The sequence below is a fragment of the Brassica napus genome, chromosome C6 (assembly GCF_020379485.1).
Source record: "Brassica napus cultivar Da-Ae chromosome C6, Da-Ae, whole genome shotgun sequence".
Lineage (NCBI taxonomy): Eukaryota > Viridiplantae > Streptophyta > Magnoliopsida > Brassicales > Brassicaceae > Brassica > Brassica napus.
In genome coordinates, this window is record NC_063449.1 from 30,141,138 (window position 1) to 30,168,348 (window position 27,211).

At 39.2% G+C, this 27,211-nt stretch overlaps 6 protein-coding genes and 1 non-coding gene across 8 annotated transcripts; 2 read left to right on the forward strand and 5 right to left on the reverse strand.

Annotated features, from left to right (window-relative positions):
• Window positions 1-695: 695 nt before the first annotated feature.
• LOC106435257 (beta-glucosidase BoGH3B-like) lies at window positions 696-3,591 on the reverse strand. Its single transcript, XM_048759825.1, has 8 exons — window positions 3,321-3,591; window positions 3,025-3,220; window positions 2,830-2,920; window positions 2,624-2,751; window positions 2,173-2,521; window positions 1,885-2,067; window positions 1,393-1,639; window positions 696-1,278 (listed from the first exon to the last, which is right to left on the reverse strand). The coding sequence occupies exons 1-8, from the start codon at window positions 3,589-3,591 to the stop codon at window positions 803-805; spliced, it is 1,941 nt and encodes a 646-aa protein (XP_048615782.1). The 3' UTR covers window positions 696-802.
• A 10,597-nt stretch (window positions 3,592-14,188) lies between these two features.
• TRNAG-CCC lies at window positions 14,189-14,259 on the forward strand. Its single transcript has one exon. It is a non-coding gene; the product is annotated as a tRNA-Gly (tRNA).
• A 207-nt stretch (window positions 14,260-14,466) lies between these two features.
• On the reverse strand, window positions 14,467-16,720 carry LOC106435246 (autophagy-related protein 18a-like). Its single transcript, XM_048760315.1, has 4 exons — window positions 15,729-16,720; window positions 15,072-15,279; window positions 14,855-14,981; window positions 14,467-14,727 (listed from the first exon to the last, which is right to left on the reverse strand). The coding sequence occupies exons 1-4, from the start codon at window positions 16,590-16,592 to the stop codon at window positions 14,637-14,639; spliced, it is 1,290 nt and encodes a 429-aa protein (XP_048616272.1). The 5' UTR covers window positions 16,593-16,720; the 3' UTR covers window positions 14,467-14,636.
• Window positions 16,721-17,698: 978 nt separating this feature from the next.
• Window positions 17,699-18,842, reverse strand: LOC106435251 (NADH dehydrogenase [ubiquinone] iron-sulfur protein 5-B). The gene is made up of 2 exons (XM_013876115.3): window positions 18,611-18,842; window positions 17,699-18,041 (listed from the first exon to the last, which is right to left on the reverse strand). Exons 1-2 carry the CDS (start codon window positions 18,758-18,760, stop codon window positions 17,931-17,933), a joined length of 261 nt encoding a protein of 86 aa, XP_013731569.1. The 5' UTR covers window positions 18,761-18,842; the 3' UTR covers window positions 17,699-17,930.
• A 2,647-nt stretch (window positions 18,843-21,489) lies between these two features.
• LOC106435243 (UDP-glucuronic acid decarboxylase 2-like) lies at window positions 21,490-23,992 on the forward strand. Its single transcript, XM_013876108.3, has 6 exons — window positions 21,490-22,294; window positions 22,742-22,821; window positions 22,953-23,036; window positions 23,131-23,205; window positions 23,364-23,456; window positions 23,544-23,992. The coding sequence occupies exons 1-6, from the start codon at window positions 21,544-21,546 to the stop codon at window positions 23,772-23,774; spliced, it is 1,314 nt and encodes a 437-aa protein (XP_013731562.1). The 5' UTR covers window positions 21,490-21,543; the 3' UTR covers window positions 23,775-23,992.
• Window positions 23,993-24,060: 68 nt separating this feature from the next.
• Window positions 24,061-25,333, reverse strand: LOC106435244 (small nuclear ribonucleoprotein Sm D2-like). Of its 2 annotated transcripts, none has more exons than XM_013876110.3 (4): window positions 25,172-25,333; window positions 25,050-25,074; window positions 24,499-24,678; window positions 24,061-24,408 (listed from the first exon to the last, which is right to left on the reverse strand). In XM_013876110.3, the coding sequence occupies exons 1-4, from the start codon at window positions 25,174-25,176 to the stop codon at window positions 24,292-24,294; spliced, it is 327 nt and encodes a 108-aa protein (XP_013731564.1). In that variant the 5' UTR covers window positions 25,177-25,333; the 3' UTR covers window positions 24,061-24,291. The 2 variants fall into 2 exon arrangements, with proteins under 2 accessions (XP_013731564.1, XP_013731563.1); XM_013876109.3 differs by having other exon boundaries at window positions 24,499-24,681; window positions 25,172-25,311.
• Window positions 25,334-25,665: 332 nt separating this feature from the next.
• LOC106435260 (60S ribosomal protein L7a-1-like) lies at window positions 25,666-27,140 on the reverse strand. The gene is made up of 5 exons (XM_013876123.3): window positions 27,045-27,140; window positions 26,791-26,832; window positions 26,202-26,702; window positions 26,028-26,120; window positions 25,666-25,929 (listed from the first exon to the last, which is right to left on the reverse strand). Exons 1-5 carry the CDS (start codon window positions 27,045-27,047, stop codon window positions 25,798-25,800), a joined length of 771 nt encoding a protein of 256 aa, XP_013731577.1. The 5' UTR covers window positions 27,048-27,140; the 3' UTR covers window positions 25,666-25,797.
• Window positions 27,141-27,211: the final 71 nt, after the last annotated feature.

The window sequence follows — 27,211 nt, forward strand, 5'->3', positions numbered from 1 at the left end:
TCGGTTGCGATGAATTTTCTCTTTAATTATATTTTAAGTGTTTTTCAAATTAGGATTCTTTATTACTATAAAAAAATATGGTAATAATTATTAACAAAAGAATAACTTATATAAAAAATAGATTTTCATGTGACGTTATAAAATATGTACATATTTACATGTTTATACTTTTGATCGGTTTTGTTCGGTTTAATCAGTTATAAACCAAACCATATCCAAATCCTACGGTTTTTATAAAATCATATCCATTCGGTTTATATGATAAATACCAAAACCACACCATATTGTCTATTTCGGTTCGGTTCGGTTTTACCATATTGGACATGTCTACTTCATATGCAGTTTTCTCTAGAATGCTATATCTATTTTCTCAACATAAACAGGATTTCAGTTTCATAATTACACCAGTATCGAGTTAAACTATTTAGGGTTTTAAAGTTCATTGAAATGAATATGTATTTCGGTAAGCATGAGGATAGACAAACATTGACCTAATCACACTCTTGGATGATTCCCTAGAATGGCTTTCAATTTCATGAACAGCGTTGCCAAAAGAAACTTGTGACTATTGGAAATTTTATCTAATGAACATAAACTGACAGATAATGAATCAAGTCATGAAGACAACGTCTTTTCATATTCATATTAGCTGACAAAAACACAAACGAGAGGCTTCATATTATAGTCAGGCAGATCGATCGGAGAGCATACTCTGGAACCAAATTAAGCATCAAAAAGCGTCACATTGAACATTTTCACATAATTTACATACATGATAGATGGTTTGGTTAAGGTTCTTGATTTATGTTTTGATTCCGTATCCGAAGGGGAAGAGAGGATCGTAGTTCTTGTCGCCAACGTTCATGGGAAGCTGAGTCACACTCTTCATCCACGTGCGAGGTAACGTGCCCGTGAAGGGATGATCACCAAACAAGACATCAGTGATTCCTTGTCCTTCCGTTCCTGGAAGCCAAGCGACTACAAGAGCGTCGATGGTGTCAAGGTACGGCTCGATCACGAGAGGACGTCCAGTGACTAGGACCACTACACACTTCATACCACTACCACACGTGTGCCTGATCGTGTCTGGACCTGGTGCGGCTATGCTTAGCGTGGTGCTGTCCCCTTGTGTCTCTGCATAAGGAGCTTCACCTACGACCACAATTGTGTATGCTGCGTCAATGTGAAGCTTTGACGTATCTTGGTTTGGTTCCTCCGCGTAGACAACTTCAGTGGTGTGATCGACAGTCTTCATAATGGCTTCCAAGATTGTAGTTCCTATAAATGTTTTGAAACGACATTTTAGAATAAATATCTCTATATTACTCCATAATGCATGTGCATGTGAACGGATAAATAGTCTACGTATCTTTAGACGTTAATTTTGATTACCTCTGGTTTTACCGGTAGGGAGTTGCATGGCTTTGTTACGGCCAATGTTTTCTCCGGTTCCATTGAATCCTTGCCAAGTGAGAGTAAAGCCACCACATTGCCAACCCATGTTGTTAGCGTGTGCTCCAGCAACAACGATCTTTTTCACATTTCTCTGGAGAGGAATAACTTTATCTACGTTTGTCTTCCCGTTCTTTAGAAGCACCATTGATTTTCTCACCGCCTCTCTCGCTATTTCTCTATGCGCCTACAACGTTGTGTTAAGAATCTTACATCACTAGTGTATAATAAGACTAACTAGTGCTTTATATAATTTTATGGCATAATAGTTTTTGTGGTAATTTATATCCACATGGTATATGAAATTGTGACTAATACTAGCTTTTATTTCACATGGTCTATATCATAGACATATATTTGTCTCTTTAACTCTTTGAAATGTATATATGTATACAAAATCTTGACATGATCAGAAAGTATATTTAAGTTTACCTCAGATCCAAACTCGGAGACAAGAGTTTCCTCTGCCAATGGGTTCTCAAAGAGACCAATGGAGAATTTAACTCTCAAGACTCTTCGAACAGCATCGTCGATACGGCTCATAGGAATGTATCCACCGTTCACTAGTTTAGTCAATCCTTCCAAGAACTCTATATATTGAAATGGAACCATAACCTACATTTAAAAAACCCTCCGTTCAGAGTCTACACATATGTATAGCATTTCAAGAATCAGTTTATCGATTCTTGAAAGTGAAAGAAGAAAAAGAAGAGAGCTAACCATGTCAATGCCGGCATTAATGGAAGCTTCGATAGAGTATGTGTAATTTGCTCTGGGTGGAGTTGTGATCTTATCTATTCCAAGCCAGTCAGAGATAACAAAGCCTTGGAATTTGAGGGTGTTCTTGAGGTAATCAGTGATCATTGCCCGGTTTGCATGCATCTTAACACCGTTGAGACTAGAATAAGAAGCCATGATTGATGCGATCCCTTTCTTTACGGCTATCTCAAAAGGAGGCATATGGATACCAAAGAGAGTAGCGTTATCAGCCACAGTGTTATTCTCATTGATTCCACCTACCGTTCCTCCATCCCCAACAAAATGTTTGGCGCAACCAGCCAGTTTAGTCCTGATCGTGTAGACAAAACATATTTCACATTAGTAAAGTAATGATTAATATACATTATATCTGGTTTAAATTATAACTCATTAGCATTAGTTCTTGGTTTACTTGAAGTCAGCAACGTAAGGAGCATTTCCTTGTAATCCCTCCATGATACTTTCGGTCATCATATTCACCACTTTAGGATCTTCGCTATAGCTCTCATAACACCTTCCCCATCTAGGATCTCTGCAAACCTGTTCCATCCAATTACTAGTTAGAAAAATTCTATATATCTATATGTCTACCAAAACTTTCAGTTTTAAATTAGTTACCGCAACACAAGGCGCAAAAGCTTGTGCGATTCCGGTAGCTCTTACTTCAAGCGCAGTTATAGCTCCAATCTTTTTGACAAGATCAGGATCCCTAAAACAAACACGCATTCACATCAAATCAAACTATAAAACTCCACTTTTCAGCGTATGCAAAATCCTATATGTATATGTTACGTTTCATCTTAGAATATATACCTAGTGGCACCAAGACCGACGTTGTGAGGGAAGATGGTGGCATTGATAAAAGTGTTGTGGCCATGAACCGCATCAATGGCGTAAAGCAAAGGGATTCCAAGCCTCGTCGAAAGACTCAATTTCTGCATGGTGTTCACTTGGACGACCCGCTTTGATGGACTAGCCCCGGTATCATACGGATTGCTCAAAACGCTTCCTATACTCGTGCACCAATTCAGTTATATATTATTTTTATCAAAACATTTTATTTGGAATGTTGATTTAATTTATAATAAATAGTTTTGTTTGTAACATACCGATCAGGTACTTTGTGAAGATTTCGTGGCGCGTGGCCGGGGGAAAAAATGAGAAGTTGAACCGATCAACTTGACACATTTGACCAAGTTTCTCAGGTAATGTCATTCGTGTTAGCAAATCCTCTACTCTTTCTTCCACACCCGCTTTTGGATCTTTGTACTTAATGTAACCTCTGGTGGCTGCGGTGGCGCCTCCATAACGACCGGAGAACAATATCACAATCGCCGCCAACAAGAAAAAGCTCCTGACGCCGTATATTGTCGCCGCCATTGATGGATACCCTCTCTTGATCATAGTGAATAGATAATATTAATTTTTCTGAAAAATATAGTGATTATTCTAAATCCTGAAAAGGAAGTAAACATGGACATATCAATTTATAGTTTTTTTTTTTTTACAAAAAAACAGGCCGTTATTAGTCCCAAACAAGAAATTAGTTAGCGTCTCTTATTTTGTTGCCATTCTAGTTATGATTCGGCAGTTACATGAGCTTAATGCTTAAAATGCGTCCAAACCGTCTATTTGTGTTCGATCTCCCCATCAACAACTTACCGTTTTCGGTTAACGAAAACAAAGAAACGGTAATTTTAACGGCCCAGCTTGTATCAAACAAGGAAAGCGAATATCACAGTTTTGGCCAAGAAAAATTGTCCGAGGTGAGAATCTTCATGTAAAATTGTCGTTTGTAAAGTTATGCATGCATGTAATCTATCTATCTAAAGGTGAAGTACAAATGAATTTTGTTTGGATACATGGATGGATAGCAGTATAAATGAAAATTGTTTGAAAACATAGATAGAGCTAATATTTCATATTTTTAGTTAAAAAATTGGCATGTATATATCTTATATATTAAAACAGAAGTCACAACCTTGATTCATGTGTGATTTTTTAAAAAATAGACTTAATGGACATATTCCTAGAAAGTCATGTTACATTTAATCTCTAATATTATCATTTAAATTTTGGGCCTAACAAAATATTTTATTGGGCTATCAATAATTAGATTTAAACAATAGATGATTCATTGGATTTATAAATAGTATAAATTAAATAGATATAATTTAATGTTGTAATACTATACCTCCATATGTTAATTATTTAAATATTTATCGATGTTAACTTTTAAAATTATAAAGATTTTTTTAATAACGAAAATCATATTATCTAACAATGATTAATATTTACTACCTTAAACCAATGAAAACAAATTTTAAACTATATAGTTTATTTTAAAAATTAAACAAAAACTAAATGTTTAATTATTTACTCGATAATATAAATCTATGAAGTGAAAAGTTTAATTTTTTAAAAACTTTCTAATTTTGTGAAATGTTACAATATCTTTGAATATGACAACAAAATAATATTTTACTAATATTTATATATATAGTTACGATTTTAATAATGAAATAATAATCCGAAAATATATATATAGAAGAAGATATAAATACATGTGAAAGTTTGAAACAATATATTCAATGAAAAAATATATCGTAAACTTATTATGTTTTAAAAATTGATAGACACATATATATTATATTATATACCAATTTAGAATTGAAAACAAAATATTTATATGAAAATAAATGAAAAATAAAAACCTGCGCGGTTAACCAGTTACTCATACTATAAAGAAAACAAACATTTCCCGGGGCTCATTCGAAAATTTCCGCTCTCTCTCTCTCTGACGAGCTTTTCGAGATAGTTCGTTATCCTCTGGTTTCTTCGGTTACCTCTGTCCTTTCTCTACCAACTTTTCCCCTTTCTGGTGGTTTTCTTTCTGCTACCAACTTTTAGATTCGAATTGTTCCCACTTTCAGAAGTGTCCAGCGGTCCAAAACAAGCCTTGACAAATTATTCACCGGGTTCACCCCCGATTCAGTCGGAGGGACCGCCGCCGACCATGGCCACCGTCTTCGGAGAAGCTTGCCTTTCATCTCGCGGACTATTTCAGTGGGAGTTGACTCCTCAATTCTGAAATTCCTCTTCTTACTGGGTTGCTATAACCTCCTCTGCCTAGTTTTCTCTTCTTCAGCAGATCTCAAACAAGTTTAGTTTCCTGCTCCGGCCTGACTCTTTTATACGTCCCTCTATCCGGTAGCTTTCTATTTGGGTTGTCATAACCTCTACGCTCACTGCTACAATGGCGCACCGCTACAGTCGGTCTGACAAGGAGAAGTGGGTGGCTCCACCGTCTCCCCCAACAAAACGTCCCCCGGTTCGTATACCGGACGGTGACTTCGACGATCTTATAGCCGCTAATAAACTCACCATCATTGGCAGAGTTACAAACCCTAATCTTCAGAAACCTAGATCGGTGATAGACTTTATGCCCCAGGTTTGGAACCTCGAAGGACAAGTCACAGGTAGAGCCCTTGGACTGGAGAAGTTCCAGTTTAAGTTTGAAACAGAGACTGATCTAACAATGGTTCTAGAGAAAGGTCCATACCACTACAAGAAGTGGATGCTCATACTTCAGCGGTGGGAACCGACAGTGTCGGAGCAATTTCCCTCTACTATTGGTTTTTGGGTGAGAATCCACGGAATACCCCTACATCTTTGCTCTGATAAAACAGTTGAAACCATTGGAATCCAGCTGGGGAATCGAAGAGGCCAAGATGCTACAGATGCTAAAGTCCGTGTCGAGCTTAATGGTCTCCAGCCACTTGAAATGACAATGGATATTCAGTTACCTACTGATGAAGTAATAGAGGTGGAGTTTGAATACATAAAGATCGAGAAGCACTGTTTTACTTGCTTCTCACTTTTCCATGAGGAATCAGATTGCCCGCAGAGACCTCGTAACGCTCCACCCCCAAAAGATCGAAGGCTGGGCATTACTCAAAGGATCGCACTCCAAAGAATCGAGGCAGAGAAGAACCGCCATGATGAAAGAAGGGGGTACAGGCGTCCGGAGGTCTCAAGGCAGGATACTAGACGTGTGGTTGACTCCCACGCACGTCGCTCCTCGCGAGATGATAGAGAAATGGCCTACTATCAGAGGAGATCAAAAGCGCCTAGAACAGAGCCGTCTACATCCGTGAGATCAGCCAGGTCTATGGGACCGTATGCAAGACCTGCCTCCCCTCCAATCCCACGACGGGATAGGGATAGACGTAGCCCCGTCTCCTCTGCTTCTCACCGTACCCCACTGCTAGGTTTTGGCCGGTTAGCTAACCCTGAAGGAACTCCCTTGGGTTCTTCGAATTCCCATCATCGAGGTGACCGATCTCACCTCTCTCGATCTCTTAAGGAGCGTCTTGGTTCTTCGGGTGAAAAAAGCTCTACACCCTGTAAATCCAAGGAACGCCCCTCTGCCTTAGAGCGACTATCTGAACCTGATCCTATTGATGACCTCTCACCTGATAGAGTTCATATTGCTGATTCTGGCCGGCTACAGTATATTGAGGTTAACCTCGACAGTGATGGCCTTTTGGGAGACGAGGAGGACGCTTCCCCCATCTTGGAACCCCCTCGGCAGCTGACGCTGATAGAAGTACTGTTCCGGTCTCTCCACAGACCAAAGCAGCGGGGAAACGAAGAGTAACACGCTCTGCAACAAAGAAGTTCACTCGTCGGAGCCCTCTACAAAACCTGAAAGCCAATAAGCCGGCTCGTTCCTCTAGTGCAGCCTGCAGGAAATTGTACTCAGGTGGAGCTAAAGTTTTACCTTGTGATAAGGTGGCGGGTTCTAGCTCGAAAGTTAAAGGGACGCTGTCCAAAGCGTCTAAGTCGAGACAACCAAAGACGGTGATTATACCAGGAATCACTAAGGGTAGGACGGATTTTCGTCCCCACCCAAATCCTCTTCCTTAGCCATAGTGAGTTGGAATTGTCAAGGACTGGGGAACGTCCTTACAATTCGTCGTGTAAAGGAGATTCATCGTAGTATATCTCCGGATGTAATGTTCCTCATGGAAACGAAAAACAGTGATGAATTTATAAAATCAAAGTTTCAATGCTTGCATTATGAACACCAATTTTCGATTCCACCGAATGGATTGAGTGGCGGGCTTTATTTATTTTGGAAGGAAGGAGTCGACATCTCTATACTGGACTCATCTCCGAATATGATATATACCTTAATAACTTTCAAGGGATGCTCCTCCCATGTCTCCTTTATTTATGGTGCCCCAGCAGTGGAGAACCGAGCTGCCTTTTGGGACAAGCTTTCGCAAATAGGCTCGGATAGAGACTCAGCTTGGCTGTTGACGGGTGATTTCAATGATATTCTCAACAACTCGGAGAAGGTAGGAGGACCTCCTCGACTGGAAGGTTCTTTCACTACTTTCAGATCTTTCGTGGCTCAGAATGGACTCTGGGATATCAGACATTCCGGTGAAGAACTGTCTTGGAGAGGCACCCGGTATACGCATTATATCAGAGCGCGGTTAGATCGAGTTATGGGCAATTGCTCCTGGTCCGAAGCTTTTCCTATGGGGAGATGTTGCTACTTGAGGTTTGAAGGATCGGACCACCGTCCTATGATTACCTACTTCAATGCTGATAGACCAAAGAAGGCTGGTCTATTTAGATTCAACAGAACTTTAGTAGGAAATGAAGAGGTTTCTCAGCTGATCGAGTCAACTTGGAACCACTCTCCCATTGATTCGGTCATCAAGAAACTAAATGCGTGTCGCCGAAGTATCATCCAGTGGACGAATGAGCAACAGAATCAGAGCAATATGATCATTAAAACCTCTCGATCTGCACTGGAAAAGGAGTTGTCGGCAACAATTCCCAATACTGCACTTATTGAGAAAATAACCTCTGATCTTCGAAAGGCCTATGTAGAAGAGGAACAATTCTGGCTCCAACGAAGTAGGATCCAATGGCTTAAACAAGGAGACCGTAATACGGGTTTTTTCCACGCAGCAACAAGGTCAAGGCGCATGATCAATACCATTCTGGTTATTGAAAATGCTGATGGCCAGGAATTTTATGAAGAGCCAGACATTACGAGAGTCATCTCGGAGTACTTCCAAGGTATATTTACCTCCAACGGGAACTCTTCTTTCTCTCAACTCCATGGCCTGCTGTCCAGGCGAGTTACTCCTGAGATGAATCAGATGCTGATAACTATACCGAGTGAGTCGGAAATAAAAGAGGCAGCTACTTCTATAAATGGCAGTAAGGCTCCCGGCCCCGACGGTTTCTCTGCAACCTTCTATCAGACCTACTGGCATATAGTTGGTGGAGATGTGGTCAAGGATATCAGGAACTTCTTCACCTCCAACACGCTTCATCCACAGCAAAACGAGACTCACATTAGACTTATCCCGAAGATCACTGGCCCACGCTCTGTCGCTGATTACCGGCCGATTGCTTTGTGCAACACGCACTATAAGATTATTGCCAAGATACTGACGCGACGTCTCAAGGCCCTGATGCCTATCCTCATCTCGGATACTCAATCAGCGTTTGTTTCCGGTCGAGCTATAGCGGACAATGTCCTTATCACTCATGAGACTCTCCACTACCTTCGGACTTCGGAAGCCAGGAAGTACTGTTCAATGGCGGTGAAAACCGACATGAGCAAAGCCTATGACCGCATCGAATGGGGTTTTGCCCGCGAAGTCTTATCTCTCCTTGGCTTCGACCCCGTTTGGATTGCATGGATAATGACTTGCATAGAGACAGTATCATACTCCTTTCTCATTAATGGGACACCGCAGGGAAGGGTTAGACCATCCCGAGGCCTTAGACAAGGAGATCCGCTATCTCCCTATATCTTCATTTTATGTACAGAGGTTCTCGCGGCGATGTGTAAGAAGGGACAGGAAGATGGTTCTCTCCCGGGCGTCCGTGTAGCTCGAGGTTGTCCACCAATCAACCATCTCCTTTTTGCCGACGACACCATGTTTTTCTGCAAGTCTAATGTTAAGAGCGTTACGGCGCTGTCGAGTATCATCAGTTCTTACGAAGCTCTATCCGGGCAGAAAATTAACACTCTGAAATCTTCGATTACCTTTTCGGTGAAGACCCCTCCTGAGGTCAGAACCAGAGTGAAAGCTTCCCTGTCTATCGATACTGAGGGTGGGATAGGGAAGTATCTTGGGCTCCCGGAAAATTTCGGTCGCAAGAAATGTGATATTTTTGCGACAATTGTTGGTAAAATCAGACAGAAAGCTCTGAGCTGGAAGTCGAGGTTTCTTTCCGGAGCCGGGAAACAAATAATGTTGAAGTCAGTTCTCTCAGCTATGCCGTGTTATACGATGTCATGTTTTAAAATCCCGATCTCCCTGTGCAATCAGATTCAGTCTATCCTGACCCGGTTTTGGTGGGACGCAAACCCGGGAAAGAGGAAATTATGTTGGGTTGCTTGGTCCACCTTGACGCTGCCTAAGTTTGCGGGAGGCCTCGGGTTCCGAGACATTGAGACTCTCAATGATTCGCTGTTAGCAAAAGTAGGGTGGAGGCTTCTAAAAAACCCCCACTCGCTTCTGGCGAGAGTCTTACTTGGCAAATATGCTCGGGACTCATCTTTCTTGACTTGCACGGTGCCTGTCTCGGCGTCCCATGGTTGGAGAAGCATCATTGCTGGCAGGAAACTCCTAGAGAAAGGACTGAGCTGGGTGGTCGGTAATGGCGAATCGATTAGAGTGTGGGAGGACCCATGGCTCTCCTTTGTGACGCCGTCTCGACCTGTAGGTCCCCCGTCGGAGTTTGCTTACTCTCTCCGAGTCAGCGATCTACTCTGTCCCTTATCAAATCAATGGGACATCAACAGAATTAGGGAACATTTACCACAGTATGAGGATTGTATTTTGAGGATTGTAACCAGTGCAGGCCCGTCCCTAGACGCCTTGGTTTGGTTACCTGAGAAGAATGGAGCCTACTCTACCAAATCAGGGTATGCGCTGGGAATTCTGGAGAAATGTGCATGGGAGAAGGACCAACAACCATTGGAGTGGCAAAAGCATATATGGAGCGCCAAGACCATCCCCAAGATCAGAGAATTCCTTTGGCGAATCGTAAAGAAAGCAATTCCAGTGAGCGAGAATCTTAGTAAACGTGGAGTTCCTCCCTTCAACTGTAAGAGATGCGGAGCACATGAGGACGACCTCCATGTTTTTCTTACTTGCCCTTTTGCAGAGGAGGTCTGGAACCTGCTACCGGTGCGCATCAGACCGGCCGCCTCGCTGCTGTCAATGGCGGAACTCATTAAAGCAGGATCAACTTATACCCCTCTTCCACCATCTGGCCTCTCTGATCCTATGTGGCCTTGGGTGTTGTGGAATCTGTGGAAGTCCCGGAACCAGCTAATGTTTGAAAACAGAGGGTTCTCGGCGCAGGAGACAGCTTTAAAGTGTATTCTGGATGCGAAGGAGTGGTCCTCAGCGCAAGACCATCGGGATCGGAGACCTCTGGCGCCCCCCTTGGGACCGCCTTCTGCCCCCTCTACTTGTCGCTCTGTTCCCCCACCGTCTTTCCCACTTGATGTGCTTGCGTGTAAAGTTGATGCAGCGTGGGACAGTTCTTCCGGTGGCTGTGGAATTGGAGGTATCTTCTCAGGAAATAACCTCAAGCGCATTCCGAACCTGAGCGAGTCTCGCTCCCATGTATCTTCAGCCCTTATGGCAGAGGCCATAGCTGTTCGCCTTGCGGTTGTTACAGCCGTCTACTCAAACGTCCGATCCCTGGCCGTTCTAACCGATTCGCTCTCCCTCGTCACACTACTGAAGAAGGAAGCCACTCAACCTGAATTGTTCGGTATCATGTTTGATATTTATCATGCTTTGTCGTACTTTGATCGGATTTCCTTTCACTTTATCTCTAGGACTTTTAATGGTGAGGCTGATTTGGTGGCAAAATCTGCTCTCACTCTGCTTTCTGTAAACTCCTCTGTTGGAGGATAACTCTTTTGTTTGAATGAAAGAATGCATTGTTGTTTGACCAAAAAAAAAAAAACCTGCGCGGTTGCGCGGGTCGAGATCTAGTCTATACTATTAAAGCAGGATCCTATTGTCTTTTTTACCTTAGTCTGCCCTTTCTTTATTAACATTGCATGTTTCATTAAGGGCAATCAAGTAATATTAATAACACATCTATATTGGGCCATTATTTTCGGATACAGCCCACTATCCACATCAGATCTCTCTTGGGCCATTTGGGCCGATTAAGAAATCAGATCCAATTCTCACATTTTTTTTCCTTTGGGCCATTGAGTCCAAGTTCAAATAATTTTTTTTTCAACCATTCTTAATTAATTTTTTTTCATTTCTTAATATAATTTAAGCATTCATAAAAAAAATTGATTTTTTCATTGAAAAGTATAAATCTTTATTAAAAGTATATAATTATTTTTATTAAATATATTAACCACATAATAAAATTAATTAATCAGAGTTATACCAACTTAATTCATTAAAAAAATAAAGTTTAATTTTTTAAACATAAATAGTCATTTAAAATGAAACACGATAAAGAAAGATAAAAAGTTTAAGTCTTTTATAAAATAAAACACAAATATATGAAATATGACGCTAAATATTTGTCAATTGAAAAAAAAGGAAAATAATTCCGCGCTTTGAAAGCGCGGGTCAAAATCTAGTATATCTTATTAAAGCTGAAGTACAAATGAGTTTTGTTTGGATACATGGATAGTAGTATAAATGAAAATTGTTTGAAAACATAGATAGAACTAATATTTCATATTTTTAGTTAAAAAATTGGCATGTATTTAAATTACAAATATCCAACGCTTCCTTATAACTTCATCATCTTCCTTATCCAACACTGCCTCACTTTTTTTACACAACGCGCTTCTAACCTTACTTTTTCATTTTCCTTATCCAACAAACAACATAGCTTGAAACCGGACACAATTTATTAATCCGGTTTGAACATGTTTCTGCATCAAGAAACACATTACCTTGAATTAACACGCACATTTCTTTGATTCCATAGAACATCACTTGATCCACGAACTGCAAAACAATAATCAGAGATTGATCAATTAGAAAATCTTCAATATTCTATATAATCAAGTTTATTGTCAAAGTGCAACAACAAACAAATGTGTGTGTTAAAACGTAACATAAAATCCCTCCAAGATTGAACAAAAAAATGCTTTGATGATCAAAGTACAACAACAAACATATTGCTTGATCAAAGATTTCATAACCGGATTAATGAAAGTTCATCTTTCTGATTCAATCTAAGTTAATATCAATGAAGAACGCTTCGGTTTAGGTGTACTAATTAGCGGACAAGCGCTCTCTTAAGATAGATAACCAAAATCTGGTATTAACAAAATTTAGACAAACCAGAGCTTTATTTTATTAAATCAAGATATATTAAAAAGATATAAGACAAAATTCTAAACTTAACAAAACATAACTCCCACATATATCGGCTTAGTAACTAATATATCTTCCACGAATCCTAATTACTTGATTTGCCCATTTTACACATTACTTGTCCAATTTTGAAATAATAAATTTTCAAACCATTTTAAGTATAGCAACAGACTATTCTTCTTTTATAATATAGATTTCTTATTCTTCTTTTAAAGGTATTTATCATATATTAAAAACAAACAATCTCTTATATAATACTCCCTATGTTCCTTAATATTACATATTCTAAGAAAAAAATTTGTTTTAAAAAGATCTATTTTTTACATTTTCAAGACATTTTTTATTAACTAATTGCAAATTTCAAAAAACTTAATTGCACTTACTGAATTTTTATTGGCTTAAAATTATGAAACAAAGATAAACACAAAAAAATATGCAAATTTAATATGTTTTATTAAAATGTGTGAAAAATTTAGAATATGTAACATTAAAAAACAGAGGGAGTATAGATTTCGTCTTGAACATTTTTGTTTTCATTAATTTTAAATACCTTTCCCGTGTATTTGTAATAATATAAATTATAGTAATATAGATGATTGATACTGTATAACTATTTAACATATCTTACACATCCAATTACACAATATATTGTACACAGGAGTGGTTCTAACCATATCGAGTTGATACACTTGGCTTCGTATGTTTTTTCATAAGCAAATGAATATACATAAAATCGAACACTTATTTTTCATAAAACTGTAAATTTGTTAAAATCTTAATAAAATGTTGTTTACTCCCAACATTTCAAGGAAGTCCGTGATTACACAACACAATGACGAAATACAAAGTTTAAACAATAAACTAAAGTAATACAATTTTTTCAATTAATTTAAAGTTTTGAAATGTTTATATATATATCATGAAAGCAAAAACCCTCCCAGTCGGACGGGTTAAGATCTAGTCTACATTATAATCGTAATATCCTAGTTTACAAAAAAAACATAATATGTCCTGTCTTTTAAAAAAAACTTTTGAGTTTGTTTATTTTCTTAAACACATAGACATAGTAGTGATAAAAATAGGACTAGTTAATCACCACACGGCCCAAAACACACCTGTATAAATTATAATGAGAATGATATTACAAGCTTAAACCCTAATTTGTTTTATAATTCTATCAGTAAAATTATTTAATTACCATCTGAACATGGACAGCAAATGATATAATGCCCCTCATCATGAAACATCCTCGCCAAAACTCTGGTTTTCTCAATGTTACAACTAATGTTTTATCCTCAAGATATTTACTCAGCTGCAAAGCTACTTCTCTAGTTCGTCGTCTTTGTAATGTAGTTGTATATAACTAAGATTTCTGGTTCGGTTTTAGTGCTGATTTGGTTTGACTTTTTATTTTAAATGAATAAAAACCTCACTGATTTTGCAAATGGTCTAGCAAAAAGGTCTTATCGACTCTGGAAGATGACAAAACAAATAACACTCGAACACAACGACATACGCTTCCCTTGAATAAGAAAGCATATTTACATCTCAGCTCGACAAAAGCGCATCTGGTGTAGTGGTATCATAGTACCCTCCCACGGTACTGACCAGGGTTCGATTCCCTGGATGCGCACTTTTTTATCTCCTTTAGAGGCCTTCTCTGTTTGATCGATAATTGAGCTGTTTATGAGTCAATTAAACCAGATAGGTGCAAAGATTTGGTTTTTGGTAATGGAAAAAGTTTCCTATTATGTATTGGAAAAAACAGCAAGGAGATTTCATTACAAAACCTCATGTTTTAAGCAAAAAACCTCAAACATTTTTTTTGTAAAGATATATATATACGAATCAGTTTTGGTTAAAGATCAAAGGTTTTAGAAAATATACAAATCGTTTGTGTTAATATTATTCACACAAACTATATACATTAACACCGTATGGTTGCACCAACTCTCACCACTTTAAGTAGCAGAGATAGACAAGGAAGGAACTAAAGAAAATAGATTGCATCTAGAAAACAGAAGGTGGTTTTAGACAGTTGTGATACTCAAGCTGAGACATTTCTCCCCCGTTCACTGGATCAAACTGGCATCTGTAGAAGCTGTTCAAAACAACAAAGAACATAATCCATATACTCCGGTTAAATCATATTAGCAATAAGAGTTCAAAGTTCTTACTATATAATTCAATTCAAGTCAACTGAATGACAAGTTTTTTTTGCTGCTTACCTCCCATCCATGCCAAGAATAACAACAGTGTTCTTCTGATGACCAAACGCGACTATGTACTGAGTTCCTTCAACCAATCTGAACTGAGCCACCGACCATTCCGAGCTGAAATACTTCGGCAACACTCCTAACAGAGTAAAAAAGCGTTATGCTAACTGAACCAAGAGGCTGCTAATGCGTGAAAGTAACTGACTTTTGGGTTTAGGCCATCTTATACCTTTGAATAATGACAGAGAGGATGATGGGGATGAGGAAGAGCGGGTAAGTTCAGCTGCAATTCGGGGTGTCTCTTTCACTTGAGAGCCGGAGTTGACTTTGAGACCAAAGACATGGACAGTTCCTTTGTCGCTTGAGACAGCTAGCCATTCAGCATTTGAAGAGAAAGCGAGGCTATATATCTCCGCTCTATCTGCACCCCTCCTAACCTGTACAGTCCAAACTCATAAAGCATTATTATTTATAAACATCTGAGATTCCGTAAGAGAATAAGAATCGTAAAACTTCACAGGCTTGTATAGGAAAAGTCAAATCCAATATCCTAATACATATGAGAAGATAAATACTGAGACTTTCTCCTATGGAGTAAACCAAAGCAAATGAGCTTATTTAAGAAACTCCAATAAAATAGGATGCTGCAGCTTAAGGAACAAGCTCCACTCCAATGCAAGATGAATCTCCACATGTTTCATAAAAACAATTGCTCTGATCCTAAAAGTTTAATGTGGCCATATCAGACTATTACCAATGTTGACCTCACTAAACAAAAGATGCATCCTTTCGAATCAACCCTCTTCACTTTGCATAGTTTATGCTCAAAATCAGAAACTATTAAGCTTTCGATTAAGTAAAAGCCTAAACGGCTTTATATTAGTACCTCTTGGCGCAAGGTGCCGTCAACAGTATTAAACACCCGAACAAGAGTCCCCTTAGAGCTAGCCGTAGCCAACAAACCCCCATCTTGCGTGAGAGCGAAGCAAGCAATCCTCGAATCATGAGCCATGACGAACTTAGTCCGCTTAGAAGCATAATGCTCGATCCTCACCTGCCCTTTCTGCAAGCCAGGGCACACCAACACCATCGAGCCACCAGCACCCTGAGAGACAGCGCACAGCCCCTTAGGATTCGCGATCGTCTCGATCTGATGCATCAGCTTGAGGTCCACGAAGTTGTAGACAAAGATCTTCTGCTCAAGAACGACAACGATCCGATCCCTCCTGAGCCTTACGGACCTAACGTCGGACCTGAAGGAGAGCTCGCCGATGCATCGGCTCTGGTGATCGTCCCAGATCATGACCTTGCTGGGAGGGTACTGGGGGTCGGGCCCGCCGCCCACGAGGGCTAGGATGTTGCATCGGAAGAGCATCTCCACGACGGCGACTCCGCCGCCGCGGTCGAAATCGCGGCGGAAGATTTCGCGGAAGGGGTCGCAGTTGAGGATGCGGAAGCCGCGCGAGGTGCCGACGGCGAAGCAGGCGTGGTCTTGGTTGAAGGAGAGGTGGAGGAGGGATGGAGGAGGCGTCGCCGGCGAATCCGGCGCGGGTGGAGAGGAAGGGGTTTGAATCGGATCGGGGTTGTGATTGGGATCTTCGGAGTTGAGAGTCATTGAGGAGAAGGAATCGAGAGGCTCGGCGTCGTCTCCACGATCGCGGTGGTGGGAGTGGGAATCTGAGGGAGACGTGGAATCGGGATTAGGGTTGGGCCAGGGAGAAGAGGGGGAGGAGGAGGAGACGGTGGCCATGGAAGAATGAATATGAAGAGGAAGAAGAAGAAGCGTGAAGAGGGAGGAATGAAGAAAGTGACTTGGTGGTTTGCTTGTTGCCGTCGTTTTATCATCTTTCAGGCGCCTTCTTTTTTAAGTTAACAAACCAAATAGTTTGGGATAAACTCACAATATTATTATATTACCAGCAAATTATAACTGAATTATTATGCATCTTTTGTTTTGTTTCAGTTTTTTTACGGTTAATAAATTTTATCTGAGAATAATACACAGTTTTTCTTTTTCAAATTCGTATCAACTCCATTAGGGCTGGGCAAAAATCCCGGATCCGAAGAAGCGAACCGAACCCGATCCGAAAAAGTAGTACCAAACCCGAACCGAAATTGATTAAATATCCGAACGGGTTCAAAATTTTGGTATCTAAAGAACCGAGACCGAACCCGACCCGAACCGAAGTATCTCGGCTACCGAATGTAACCGAAATAAATTTATATACCTAAATATATTACTTATTTTTAGATTTAATATATATTAAAAAATCCAAAATATATAATATACTTTTAAGTTTTCTAAAATATTTGAAAATATACATAAATAGTCAAAAGTAAATGTCTAAAATAGCTAAAATATATTCAAAACACCAAAATGCTTGAAATATCTATTGATTTTCTATCCAAATATTCAAATCAAACCAATTTATATGTTAATTTTAGGTATTTTGACATATATTATACAAATTTATATGTAATATATTATTTTGTTTTATAGATTTTGAGAAATTTTAAGCATGTAATGAATATTAAAATTTTAAAAATAATTTTAATGGGTTATCCGAACCGAATCCGCAAAGATCCGAACCGAACCCGAACTGAAATTTAGAAATATCCGACTGGAGCTGAAATCTTTAAGTCCGGAAACCCGAAACCCGATTAGATCCGAACCGAACCCGATTAGTTCCGAACCGAACCCGATTAGATCCGAACCGAACCCGAATGGATACCCGAACCCCCACTCCTAAACTCCATATATAAATAAGGTTTGATTATTTGGTCAAAAGAAAAAAAGGTTTGGTTCATGGTGAATGTATGTTTTTACGTTTATTCCCTTAATTAAGCTCTATGGAATTAAAATAACTGTAAGAGTGAAATATTACCATGATGTTTGTGAACCAGCCAAAAGGGTATTTTATTACAACTCAGTCAAAATGTAAGAAGTAAAAAAGGCAGAATATTCATTCATTGCAGAAGCGAAGTGAAAACAATCAAAAGGAGTTCGACACACAACATACAGAGAATCTTCACGAAACTTTAATTATTCTTCTTCCCGGTTACGAAAGATGCAAACTTGGCTTCACGACTAGTGATTACTAGTATTAGTGGTGGCATCACCGCCGGTATCTTGGCCTTTCCTTGAAGCTGCTCTTATTTTACGTTGTTCCTCTTTGTATATCCTGTTTCTTCGTTGGAACTACAACAAAATCACACACTCCCTTTGTCAGTCCCATCTGGGATAAGCTTATATAGGAAGCAAAGAATCTATCATCAAGATAATAAACAAAAAAGTTTACACTCTCTCAAAGTTTCTCCCATGAGCCTATAAATACATTTCGATTTTCATTCCACCTTTATATGTTCCTAATACAGAGAGAACATGTGCTTATGATTTTCATCTTGACAATTAATTCCAGTTGAAGAAACAAAACAGGAGAGCGAAATCACACAGACAATGTAACGTCTAATGTATAAATCTAAGCGCTGAGACTGGCCTAGTGAATGGTATGAAAATGAAAACATCCACCAATTATACTTTCCATTTCATCAAAGTAATCAAAGCATGAAAATTCCAAGAAAAAAAAAGCCTATCATGTCATACACCTAATAAGAGAGCAGAAGAATTTTCAGAATTGATCTGGATTTAAGTAATCTAGGGTTTCGAATAATCAAAATCAGTGAAAACGGATCTAAGCAGTCGACGCGCGTGAATTGGTGATTTTACAAGTCAGGCACGAGCGAGAGAAAGGTAAGGAGTGCGTGTACCTCTTTGGAATGGTGAAGACACTCGAGGTAGTCTTCGCGAAGAAGAGAGCAGTCCTTGGGCTCTCTGCAATGAGACATACACTCGCTGAAATCCATCCAGAAATCGTAACATCCCCCTTTGTTCCCCGTTATTCCCCACCCCGACGCCATTGATGAAACTGGATGATTAGATAGATACGTTCATCTCTTCACCTGATTCCCAACGATCTGGACGATTCGGGTTTATCCAATTACAATTACAACCCGGCTTATCCTTTAAAAGGCCTTAACCTTGCTGGTCTTTAACATCAACACTCTATAGGCCCAGTTAATCCAATATATTGGGCCTAATCAATTATCCTGCTAACTCCATATATTGTCGCTAGGCCTGGGCATTCGTGGGTTTCGGTTTTATCCAATCGGATTTCGGGTTTTCGGGTTTATCAAAATCAGTCTCATTCGGATTATATGAATGTTCGGTTCGGGACCAGTTCGGGTTCTATCGGGTTCGGGTCGGAGTTAGTAAATCTTCAAAGAACCGGTACAACCCAATATACTTTCGGGTTCGGGTCCCAATCGGTTTTTCGGTTTAAAAGTACCTGATTTTTACCTATTTTATAACCAAAACTTGAGTAAAGTCGGTTCTTCAGTTTTAAAATACATGATTTGTACCTATTTTGTAACCAAAACTTAAGTGAGAGATCGATTCAAAAATAAGGAACATCAACCGTGATCATTCAAAATCAAACAAAAAGTAAACATATTTACTGATAAAAAGAAAACCAAATAAATAAAAACATAAAACGAAAACCAAGTTCTCATGAAATGAGAAACATTGTTTAACGAAAACAAAATCTAAATCTAAATACTTCAAGATTCAACGGCCATCTTCAACCATCAACCTTCGTGTAATGGAACCACCAACCTTCGTGTAATAGATAAGTATTTTAGATGTTCAATATTTCTTAGTGTATTTTGGATACATATTAGGAATTGAGATCATGTTTGGTACAAGATCTTTTCGAGGTTTTGAATGTTTCGAGTTCTATCGGATATTCATTTAGATTCGGGTTCGGTTCGGATAATACCCATAACCCGAAATACCACAAAACAAGATCCATTCGGTATTTACGTCAGGGTTCAGATCGGTTCGGATATCGGATATCGGATCGGATTCGGTTCAGGTTTTCGGGTTCGGTTTATTTGTGCAACCCTAATTGTCACATATTGGGTCGTGTTCCAAGAATCGGCAAAGATGTCCGTCTATTCGGCAAATCGGATATCAGTGAAGATATAATTTTTTCAAACCGATTTTTTTGTTAAATCCGTTTAGACATTAAAAAATGGATCTAGGCACCCGTCTAGACACTAATCCTCTATAAACGCCTAGCGATTTTAGAACAGTGGTCAGTGCTATTAGTTCTTGTCATTTTTATTTGACCTTCATAAGCTCAAGGCTCAACCCACCTAACGAGTAACTAATTCTCTCATAGTGTCTAACGTGAGAAGAAGCCGGTGTCAACTTTATGAAGAGTATATCAAAATGCTATGGCTTGTTTTCTCAAGTACTTAGCCACCACCTTACTTGATTTAGTTTTTAACAAATACCGTTTAATTTAATTTTAAACTATTTGACAATATATAATATTTTCATATATTCTTATAAAATAGTCTAATCTGAACTCGTTTGTAGAATCTTTGTGTTAGCTAGTCTTATTCCATTGATCATAAAATTTCAATTGTTATTTTATAAGAAAAACAAAGAAATCGATTTGATAAGAAAGCAATTATGTAGCCACGTTAGAATCAAGTCAACGAAAACGCCAATGCTCTCCCCTTTCTCTTAATTTGTATTCAAAGTTGTATGTAAGTTTTTTGTTCAATGATTGATCACGTTCTTTACCAACCAAATGCCAGCTTTCGTTTACCTGTTAATCAAATAAATGTTCTAATTCAAGCAAATGTTTTCAACTATTTTTGTTTGAATGTGCTTTCAAAAATCAAAATTAGCAATCCATAGTTTAGAATCGTTCGTTTCATACAAACCGTTTTCTCTTATACCATTAAGCTATGTTGACTCTGAAAAATTATAAATGAAAGAGGTCAAAAGAAAACGAACGTCAAAATCATTCAAAGCTCCTACCAGTTTGGCTTTTGAGTTCTAAGTTAGGGTTTGGCATTGACTTTGTTTACGTGAAAATATAAAATGTGTTGAAACAAAAACATTTTACAATATAAAAATGACAAATAACCTAATATTTTTTTAAATTTATGTGTATGACTTATTTGATAAATGAAATTTATTATTTAAGTTATTGAATAAATTGATATAGCATATAAATTATGATGATACACCAAAAGAGAAAATTAACTTTATATATATGTGAAATATATTAGTATAACCAGATTATTATTTTTAGTAAAATATTTCAAAACATAATTTTAGTTTATAGTAAAAGATCGAAATTGTTTTTTTAATATTCCTATAAATTTATGATAATATATATATAAATCATTAAAAATAACAAATGATATATCTTATTCCTTTTAAACATATTTATCACCGCAAAAAGATAAATGTAATTAGAAGATTATTTGAAAAAAAATGTGGAGAGATAAATGGTTTGCTAAACTATATGAATCAAATAATAAGAAGATGAAAAATGTGAAAGAATTCATAGAATACTAAAATAAAATTTTGATGTGTCAATTTTTGGTGAATTTATTGCTTTAGCTTTATGAGAAGATGAAAAATGTGAAAGAATTCATAACTATTCCTTTTAAACATATAGTTACTTGGTTCCTAATTGAAAGGGCATTCTCGTAATAAACGAGTGATTATCCTTGATCGGTAACGTCTTGGCTACTTAAATACACGAAAATACCCGATTCGCTTTTCACGCGGCTGTTTGATCGAGAGAGGTAGGAGGAGACAAACGAACAAGGCAAGCGAGATGGCGAGCGAGCTGATCAACCGTCGACACGAGGCTGACCAACCAGACGCCGATGCTTACTACCCGAGACCTATCAAACCGTGGTCCTCCACCGTGACACGTCCTATGCGTTACATGCTCCGTGAACAGAGACTCCTCTTCGTTCTCGTCGGCATTGCCATCGCGACGTTGGTCTTCACAATCTTCCCTCGCTCCACCCCCTACTCGGATCCCTTCTCCGGTTACGGAATCAGGCCCGGCGACGAGTCGTACGTTCCCGCGTTCCAGGCCCAGAGGAGGCCCAGTCTCTCGATGGGAGCAACAGGCGGGAAAATCCCGCTCGGTTTGAAACGCAAAGGGATGAGAGTGGTGGTGACAGGTGGCGCGGGGTTCGTGGGATCGCATCTGGTGGATCGGTTGATGGCGAGAGGAGACACGGTGATCGTCGTTGACAACTTCTTCACGGGACGTAAAGAGAACGTTATGCATCATTTCGGTAACCCTAACTTCGAGCTCATACGTCACGATGTGGTGGAGCCGATACTACTTGAGGTGGATCAGATCTATCATTTGGCGTGCCCTGCCTCCCCTGTTCACTACAAGTTCAATCCCGTCAAGACTATCAAGACGAATGTGGTCGGGACGTTGAACATGCTTGGTCTGGCGAAGAGAGTCGGTGCTAGGTTTCTCCTGACGAGTACCAGTGAAGTTTACGGTGATCCTCTTCAGCATCCTCAGGTGGAGACTTACTGGGGCAACGTTAATCCCATCGGTAATCTCTTCCTTCTTTGTTAGGTTTTTGGCATGTTCTGTTTCGTCTCTTGTTAATTGGTTGTGTTCTCCACGGAATCTAAAAACGAATCATTCCACCTAAACGTGACACGACGACGTTTTTAGCTTCTCTGTCGACTTTTGTGGCTCTCGACTTTTCTTTCTTTCACCGTCTCGGAAATGCGCACGCAATAATGTGCCTTCCTTTCAGACATGGTCCCTATTTCTGTACGGTCAAACCATTGAGCCGTGGCCTCAATGTACCTGCTTTCATTTTCTAGGGATTTTAAATGTTTTTGCTTTTACACTGTCATTTTACTGACACTAATTTTTACCGTTGTAGCGCTTTAATTACAGTGTTCTTTGGGAAGTTCTTGACTTTTTTCTGAAACGTGGTGAATCATGTTTCTTGTGCTTTGACTGATTGTGGTTGTAATGGTCGGAGCAGGTGTTCGTAGTTGCTACGACGAAGGGAAGCGTACCGCTGAGACGCTAACCATGGACTATCACCGTGGAGCCAATGTTGAGGTTGGTCTCTCTCTTTTTTTTTTACTGCCTTTCAAGACAAGTTATGTTTCTTTGTCTAGTAGTATTTGTCAAGAAAGAAGAGATAGAACAATGAATAACTTTTGTGTCTGCCTTGTTGATTGTGGTGACAGGTCAGGATTGCTAGGATCTTCAACACCTACGGTCCAAGAATGTGCATAGATGATGGGCGTGTTGTCAGCAACTTCGTTGCGCAGGTTGGTTAATAATTTAGTTGCACAAACTACTAGTAAATCAATTAAGAATGATTTAGTGGATCACTAGAGTAATGTATTAACAATAATTGAACAGGCACTAAGGAAAGAACCATTGACTGTTTATGGTGATGGGAAGCAGACAAGAAGTTTCCAGTTTGTTTCTGATCTGGTAAGACCCTCTGCTTTTTCTCCCCAAAACACGGTTCAAAATAGTACTAACAATTTTCGAACGAAGGACCAAATGGAGTCTGATCTTTAGTGCCCCTTTGTCCTGTTAATTTTGAGCGCGTTGAGTCTGATTTTGTGTGGTTTGTGTGATGGATAAAGGTTGAAGGTTTGATGAAATTGATGGAAGGAGAACATGTAGGGCCATTTAACCTCGGTAACCCTGGTGAATTCACCATGCTCGAGCTCGCTAAGGTTTCTTTCTCTATATGTAATACAGATCTTTCTGTTTTCTTTACTTTGAACTCTCTGATAATTCTGGTGTCTTTGATTTGGTTGCAGGTGGTGCAAGAGACGATAGATCCAAACGCAAACATAGAGTTCAGACCAAATACAGAGGATGATCCTCACAAGAGAAAGCCTGACATCACAAAGGCCAAGGAGCTTCTTGGTTGGGAACCAAAGGTGTCTCTTCGTCAGGGACTCCCTCTCATGGTCAAAGACTTCCGTCAACGTGTCTTTGGTGACCAGAAGGAAGGCTCCTCCGTAACTACCAAAACAACCTCAGCTTAAACAGTTGAACGTAGCAGCCATTGACCAAAAGTGGAAGGCATTGCTTGCAGCTACATTGTGGAGAGAAGAGAAGTTCGTTTGTTCAAATTTAATTTTGTTTTTATTTATATTTTGATACTATATTCTGTAACGTTTAGAGTAAGAGTTTTGGTGTACTTACTACTACTACTATTCATGGACCTCGCTACAGCTTAAAAAAAACTTGTTTGTCATACAAAGTTAAGGGGCATTACTCATAGATGAGCAGATATCTTAATCCCAATCCAATCCTGTGAGCTGCACTCAGTAAGGTAACTTTGTCTATAGTTTTAACCAAAGAAACTTTGTCTTTTGCTATTACAAACTACTACTTAGGGCTGGTTCTTAGTCATACGAGATAAGACAGAACACAAGTGAAAAGTACAAGGCAACACTAGATTTTAAGACTCATGATCAAAGATGTATCTCGGTTGACAATTAAGAAGCGAGGGGTATGATATGAGGAAACAAGTAGGAGCAGCTGACATCTCTCTATCTCTTACTTGGGATTCCTGAGAACGATAATGACAGAGTCACCACGGAGAAACATCTTGCTAATGAAGCGATCTCTGTTGACGGGAAGAGCCTTCTTCTTTCCTTTTCCAGTTTTCGGTACCTAAAAGAAACCACAGAGTACCCCCTCATGTAAGAAACCACAGATGCTATATACAAAAAAATAGGTACCACAAAAAGAAAAGAAGATAACCTCAGTCCACATTTCTCTGACGTTTTCGAGAACCATGTTGCAGTGCCTGTCGAAAGCCCTAACACGGCCAAGGAGTTTCCTGTTGTTGCGGCAATTGATCAACACCTGAGTGTTGTTCTTAACACTCATCATCAAAACAGAAAGCGGTCCCGTGTTGAACTCCTCCTCTTCGGTCTTTCCCTGCTAATCAAAGTGCACAGAAAGCATATGATGACAAATCAACCAATGCATTTCAATACAAGATTGCCTTCTTAATAACATCAAGTATAAGAGATCAAAACACAGAGCTAAATAACCATAACTAAAGATAAAGGCAAAATCAACATTCACACAGCCATAACTCTATAGATAAGATGAAACCACTCTCAGAACAGTGAATCTTTTCCCTCTAGCATAAGCTCTACAAGATACATGAACACCATAAGAGTAGCGAATTAATAGCTCTAATCGAGTAGTTCTAGCCCTAAAAAAAGCAATACTAAGAGCAATGATGGGTGAGATATCAAATTATAGAGCTTCGAGAGAGAGAGAGGCGAAGAGATTTAACTTACGTTGGTATCCTCTTCCATTGGCCTACTGCAGAAGACGAGACAAAAAGCGAGTGTTAGAAAGTAATCTTCGATTGGAGTAAAGATATACTATAAAAATTAGCAGAGGAAGCGAAGAATCCTACCTCATGTTCACTTGGAATCAATAAAACAATGAGCAGATCGATGCAATTAGGGTTTTTAACAGCTAATTCACGATCTCTGTTTTCCAAATATTTTCACAGGGAAGAGGAAGAAGAAAGAGAGTCGAAAGCCATGGCGGTTAAAAAGGGCTGCACTAAAGGCTTACAGTTATTAGGCCTCAAAAGTACTATAAATGGGCCTGAAGCCCAACCTACCTTGAGTGCTAACCTATTAACTGTTCACTTGGTCCCATGGTTGAGGTAATGAATGATGCTTCACTTTGCTATTACAACAACATAGAGAAGCTTGCTTCAAAACGAGATCAAGCTCCTCTTTTCAAATCATCTCTCTTTGTTCTCAATCTTGGCTTTGACGAAACAAGTTCCAATCATGAATCCATATCTAAAACTACTACGCTTGCACTACCATACCCATCAAACCAAATGGTGTTAATTTGCAGATAATTTTCAATAAATAGGTAAACTCGAAAGCAAAATGTATAACAAAACTGCATATTATCCTCAAGTGTGCAAAAACATAGATAGTAAGAGAGAATAGAGTTTTAAAACATTCCATGAAATCGCTAAACAAAACCATCATCATCATTGTGAAGACAGACGCTCTCTGATTAGTTCATTCTCTGGGCAGCCTCCTTGGCAAGAACCCTCTCCTTAGCTTTGGTCTTGGCTTGAGACTTAGATCCCATTATCCCTCCTCCCCACTTCTTCCTGTACTCCTCGTACTTGTCGTTAAAGTTTGCCTATCCACCCCCAAACCAAAAAACAAACACGTTAAAGATATGGTCAAAAGAGTCTCAACGAGAACTTTATGTTTTGAGTCTTTCTCTCTTTTATTTACCTTGATGGCTTCAAGGATTTTGCTGAACTCGAGCTTGTCCTCGTTCTTGACAGTGGTTAAGCACAAACAAGCAGCAGTCTTCTGATGAACGACCTGCAAGTAGATGAGAACACAAATCAGGGTTTAGAGTATGCAGAAAACACTAATATGAAATGTAAACCTAAGGAGACGTACTGTTCCAAGACGAGATTTGCCTTTAACAATGCAGTAAGGCACTTCCATCTTTCTGCAAAGTGCAGGTAACCAGACGACCAGCTCGATAGGGTCAACATCGTGAGCAATGACAACAAGCTGTGCCTTGTTCTGCTCGATGAGGTAAGTCACGTGGTTGAGTCCATACTTGACGACAATGGGCTTCTTGGATTCAGAAGGCTTTCCCTCAGCCTCGGCTTGAGCCTTTTTCAAAAGACGATCCTTCTTTGCAGCTTTGTCCTCTGGCCTGTACTTCATAAGAACCTTGAAAAGCTGGGTTGCAAGGTTCTTGTCAAGAGTCTTGGTGAACTGGTTCAAAGCCGGAGGGACCTTGAGCCTCTGCTTAAGGATACGCTTCTGTCTTTGAAGACGGATGGACTTAGGCCATTTGATGTAACGAGTCAAGTCCTTCTTAGGAGGCAAAGCACCACCGATACCAAACTGCTTTGGCCTTCTCTCAAACAACGGATTAGTAACCTTCTCCTAAAAAAAAAGAAACAAGATAAAATCGAATAAGAGAAAGTAATTGCACAATGCTAGATGATGTGAGGAAGTAGCTAGAGGCATATACCGTCTTCTTCTTGGCAACCACTTTCACTCCCCTTTTTGGTGCCTACGAATCAGAAAATGCCAAACCAAACATCAGAAAACACGATTGGTACACATCGGACCTAGAAGAATCAAATGTATTTCACAAGACAAGAATACGAAAGCCATCGAATCCACGATCCTCACATACTAACTTATGCAAAACGAGTAGAACCAAATAGATCCAAAAATCAAACGAAGGCCCATTAGATTTCAATGTGAGTTGCAAAAAGATACCATTGGGTGTTGTCGATTTCTGGAAGCAGACGGCGGAGAGAGCGGTAAAGACTGACTGGCATTAGGGTTCTATGTTATCACTTTGTTTATATAAAGGACAACTAATTATCTGATATTTACATTTTTATACCCAAAATTTTGTTCTTTACAAAATCGACCCATCTACT

Coding starts and splice junctions, on each gene's coding strand:
- LOC106435257 (XM_048759825.1), bottom strand. CDS start 3,591: ATGGCGGCGACAATATACGGCGTCAGGAGCTTTTTCTTGTTGGCGGCG. Junction 2,752..2,829: donor CTTTTGCGCCTTGTGTTGCG/GTAACTAATTTA, acceptor TGGATGGAACAG/GTTTGCAGAGATCCTAGATG. Junction 2,522..2,623: donor CCTTACGTTGCTGACTTCAA/GTAAACCAAGAA, acceptor CTACACGATCAG/GACTAAACTGGCTGGTTGCG.
- LOC106435246 (XM_048760315.1), bottom strand. CDS start 16,592: ATGGCCACCGTCTCCTCCTCCTCCCCCTCTTCTCCCTGGCCCAACCCT. Junction 15,280..15,728: donor ACGGCACCTTGCGCCAAGAG/GTACTAATATAA, acceptor TGGACTGTACAG/GTTAGGAGGGGTGCAGATAG. Junction 14,728..14,854: donor ATTCTTGGCATGGATGGGAG/GTAAGCAGCAAA, acceptor TGTTTTGAACAG/CTTCTACAGATGCCAGTTTG.
- LOC106435251 (XM_013876115.3), bottom strand. CDS start 18,760: ATGGCGTCGGGGTGGGGAATAACGGGGAACAAAGGGGGATGTTACGAT. Junction 18,042..18,610: donor GTCTTCACCATTCCAAAGAG/GTACACGCACTC, acceptor ATTTTGTTGTAG/TTCCAACGAAGAAACAGGAT.
- LOC106435243 (XM_013876108.3), top strand. CDS start 21,544: ATGGCGAGCGAGCTGATCAACCGTCGACACGAGGCTGACCAACCAGAC. Junction 22,822..22,952: donor ACCGTGGAGCCAATGTTGAG/GTTGGTCTCTCT, acceptor TTGTGGTGACAG/GTCAGGATTGCTAGGATCTT. Junction 23,206..23,363: donor TCCAGTTTGTTTCTGATCTG/GTAAGACCCTCT, acceptor TGATGGATAAAG/GTTGAAGGTTTGATGAAATT.
- LOC106435244 (XM_013876109.3), bottom strand. Junction 24,682..25,049: donor CAATGGAAGAGGATACCAAC/GTAAGTTAAATC, acceptor CACTTTGATTAG/CAGGGAAAGACCGAAGAGGA. Junction 24,409..24,498: donor TCAGAGAAATGTGGACTGAG/GTTATCTTCTTT, acceptor GGTTTCTTTTAG/GTACCGAAAACTGGAAAAGG.
- LOC106435260 (XM_013876123.3), bottom strand. Junction 26,121..26,201: donor GCAAATCTCGTCTTGGAACA/GTACGTCTCCTT, acceptor ATCTACTTGCAG/GTCGTTCATCAGAAGACTGC. Junction 25,930..26,027: donor AAATCCTTGAAGCCATCAAG/GTAAATAAAAGA, acceptor GGGGGTGGATAG/GCAAACTTTAACGACAAGTA.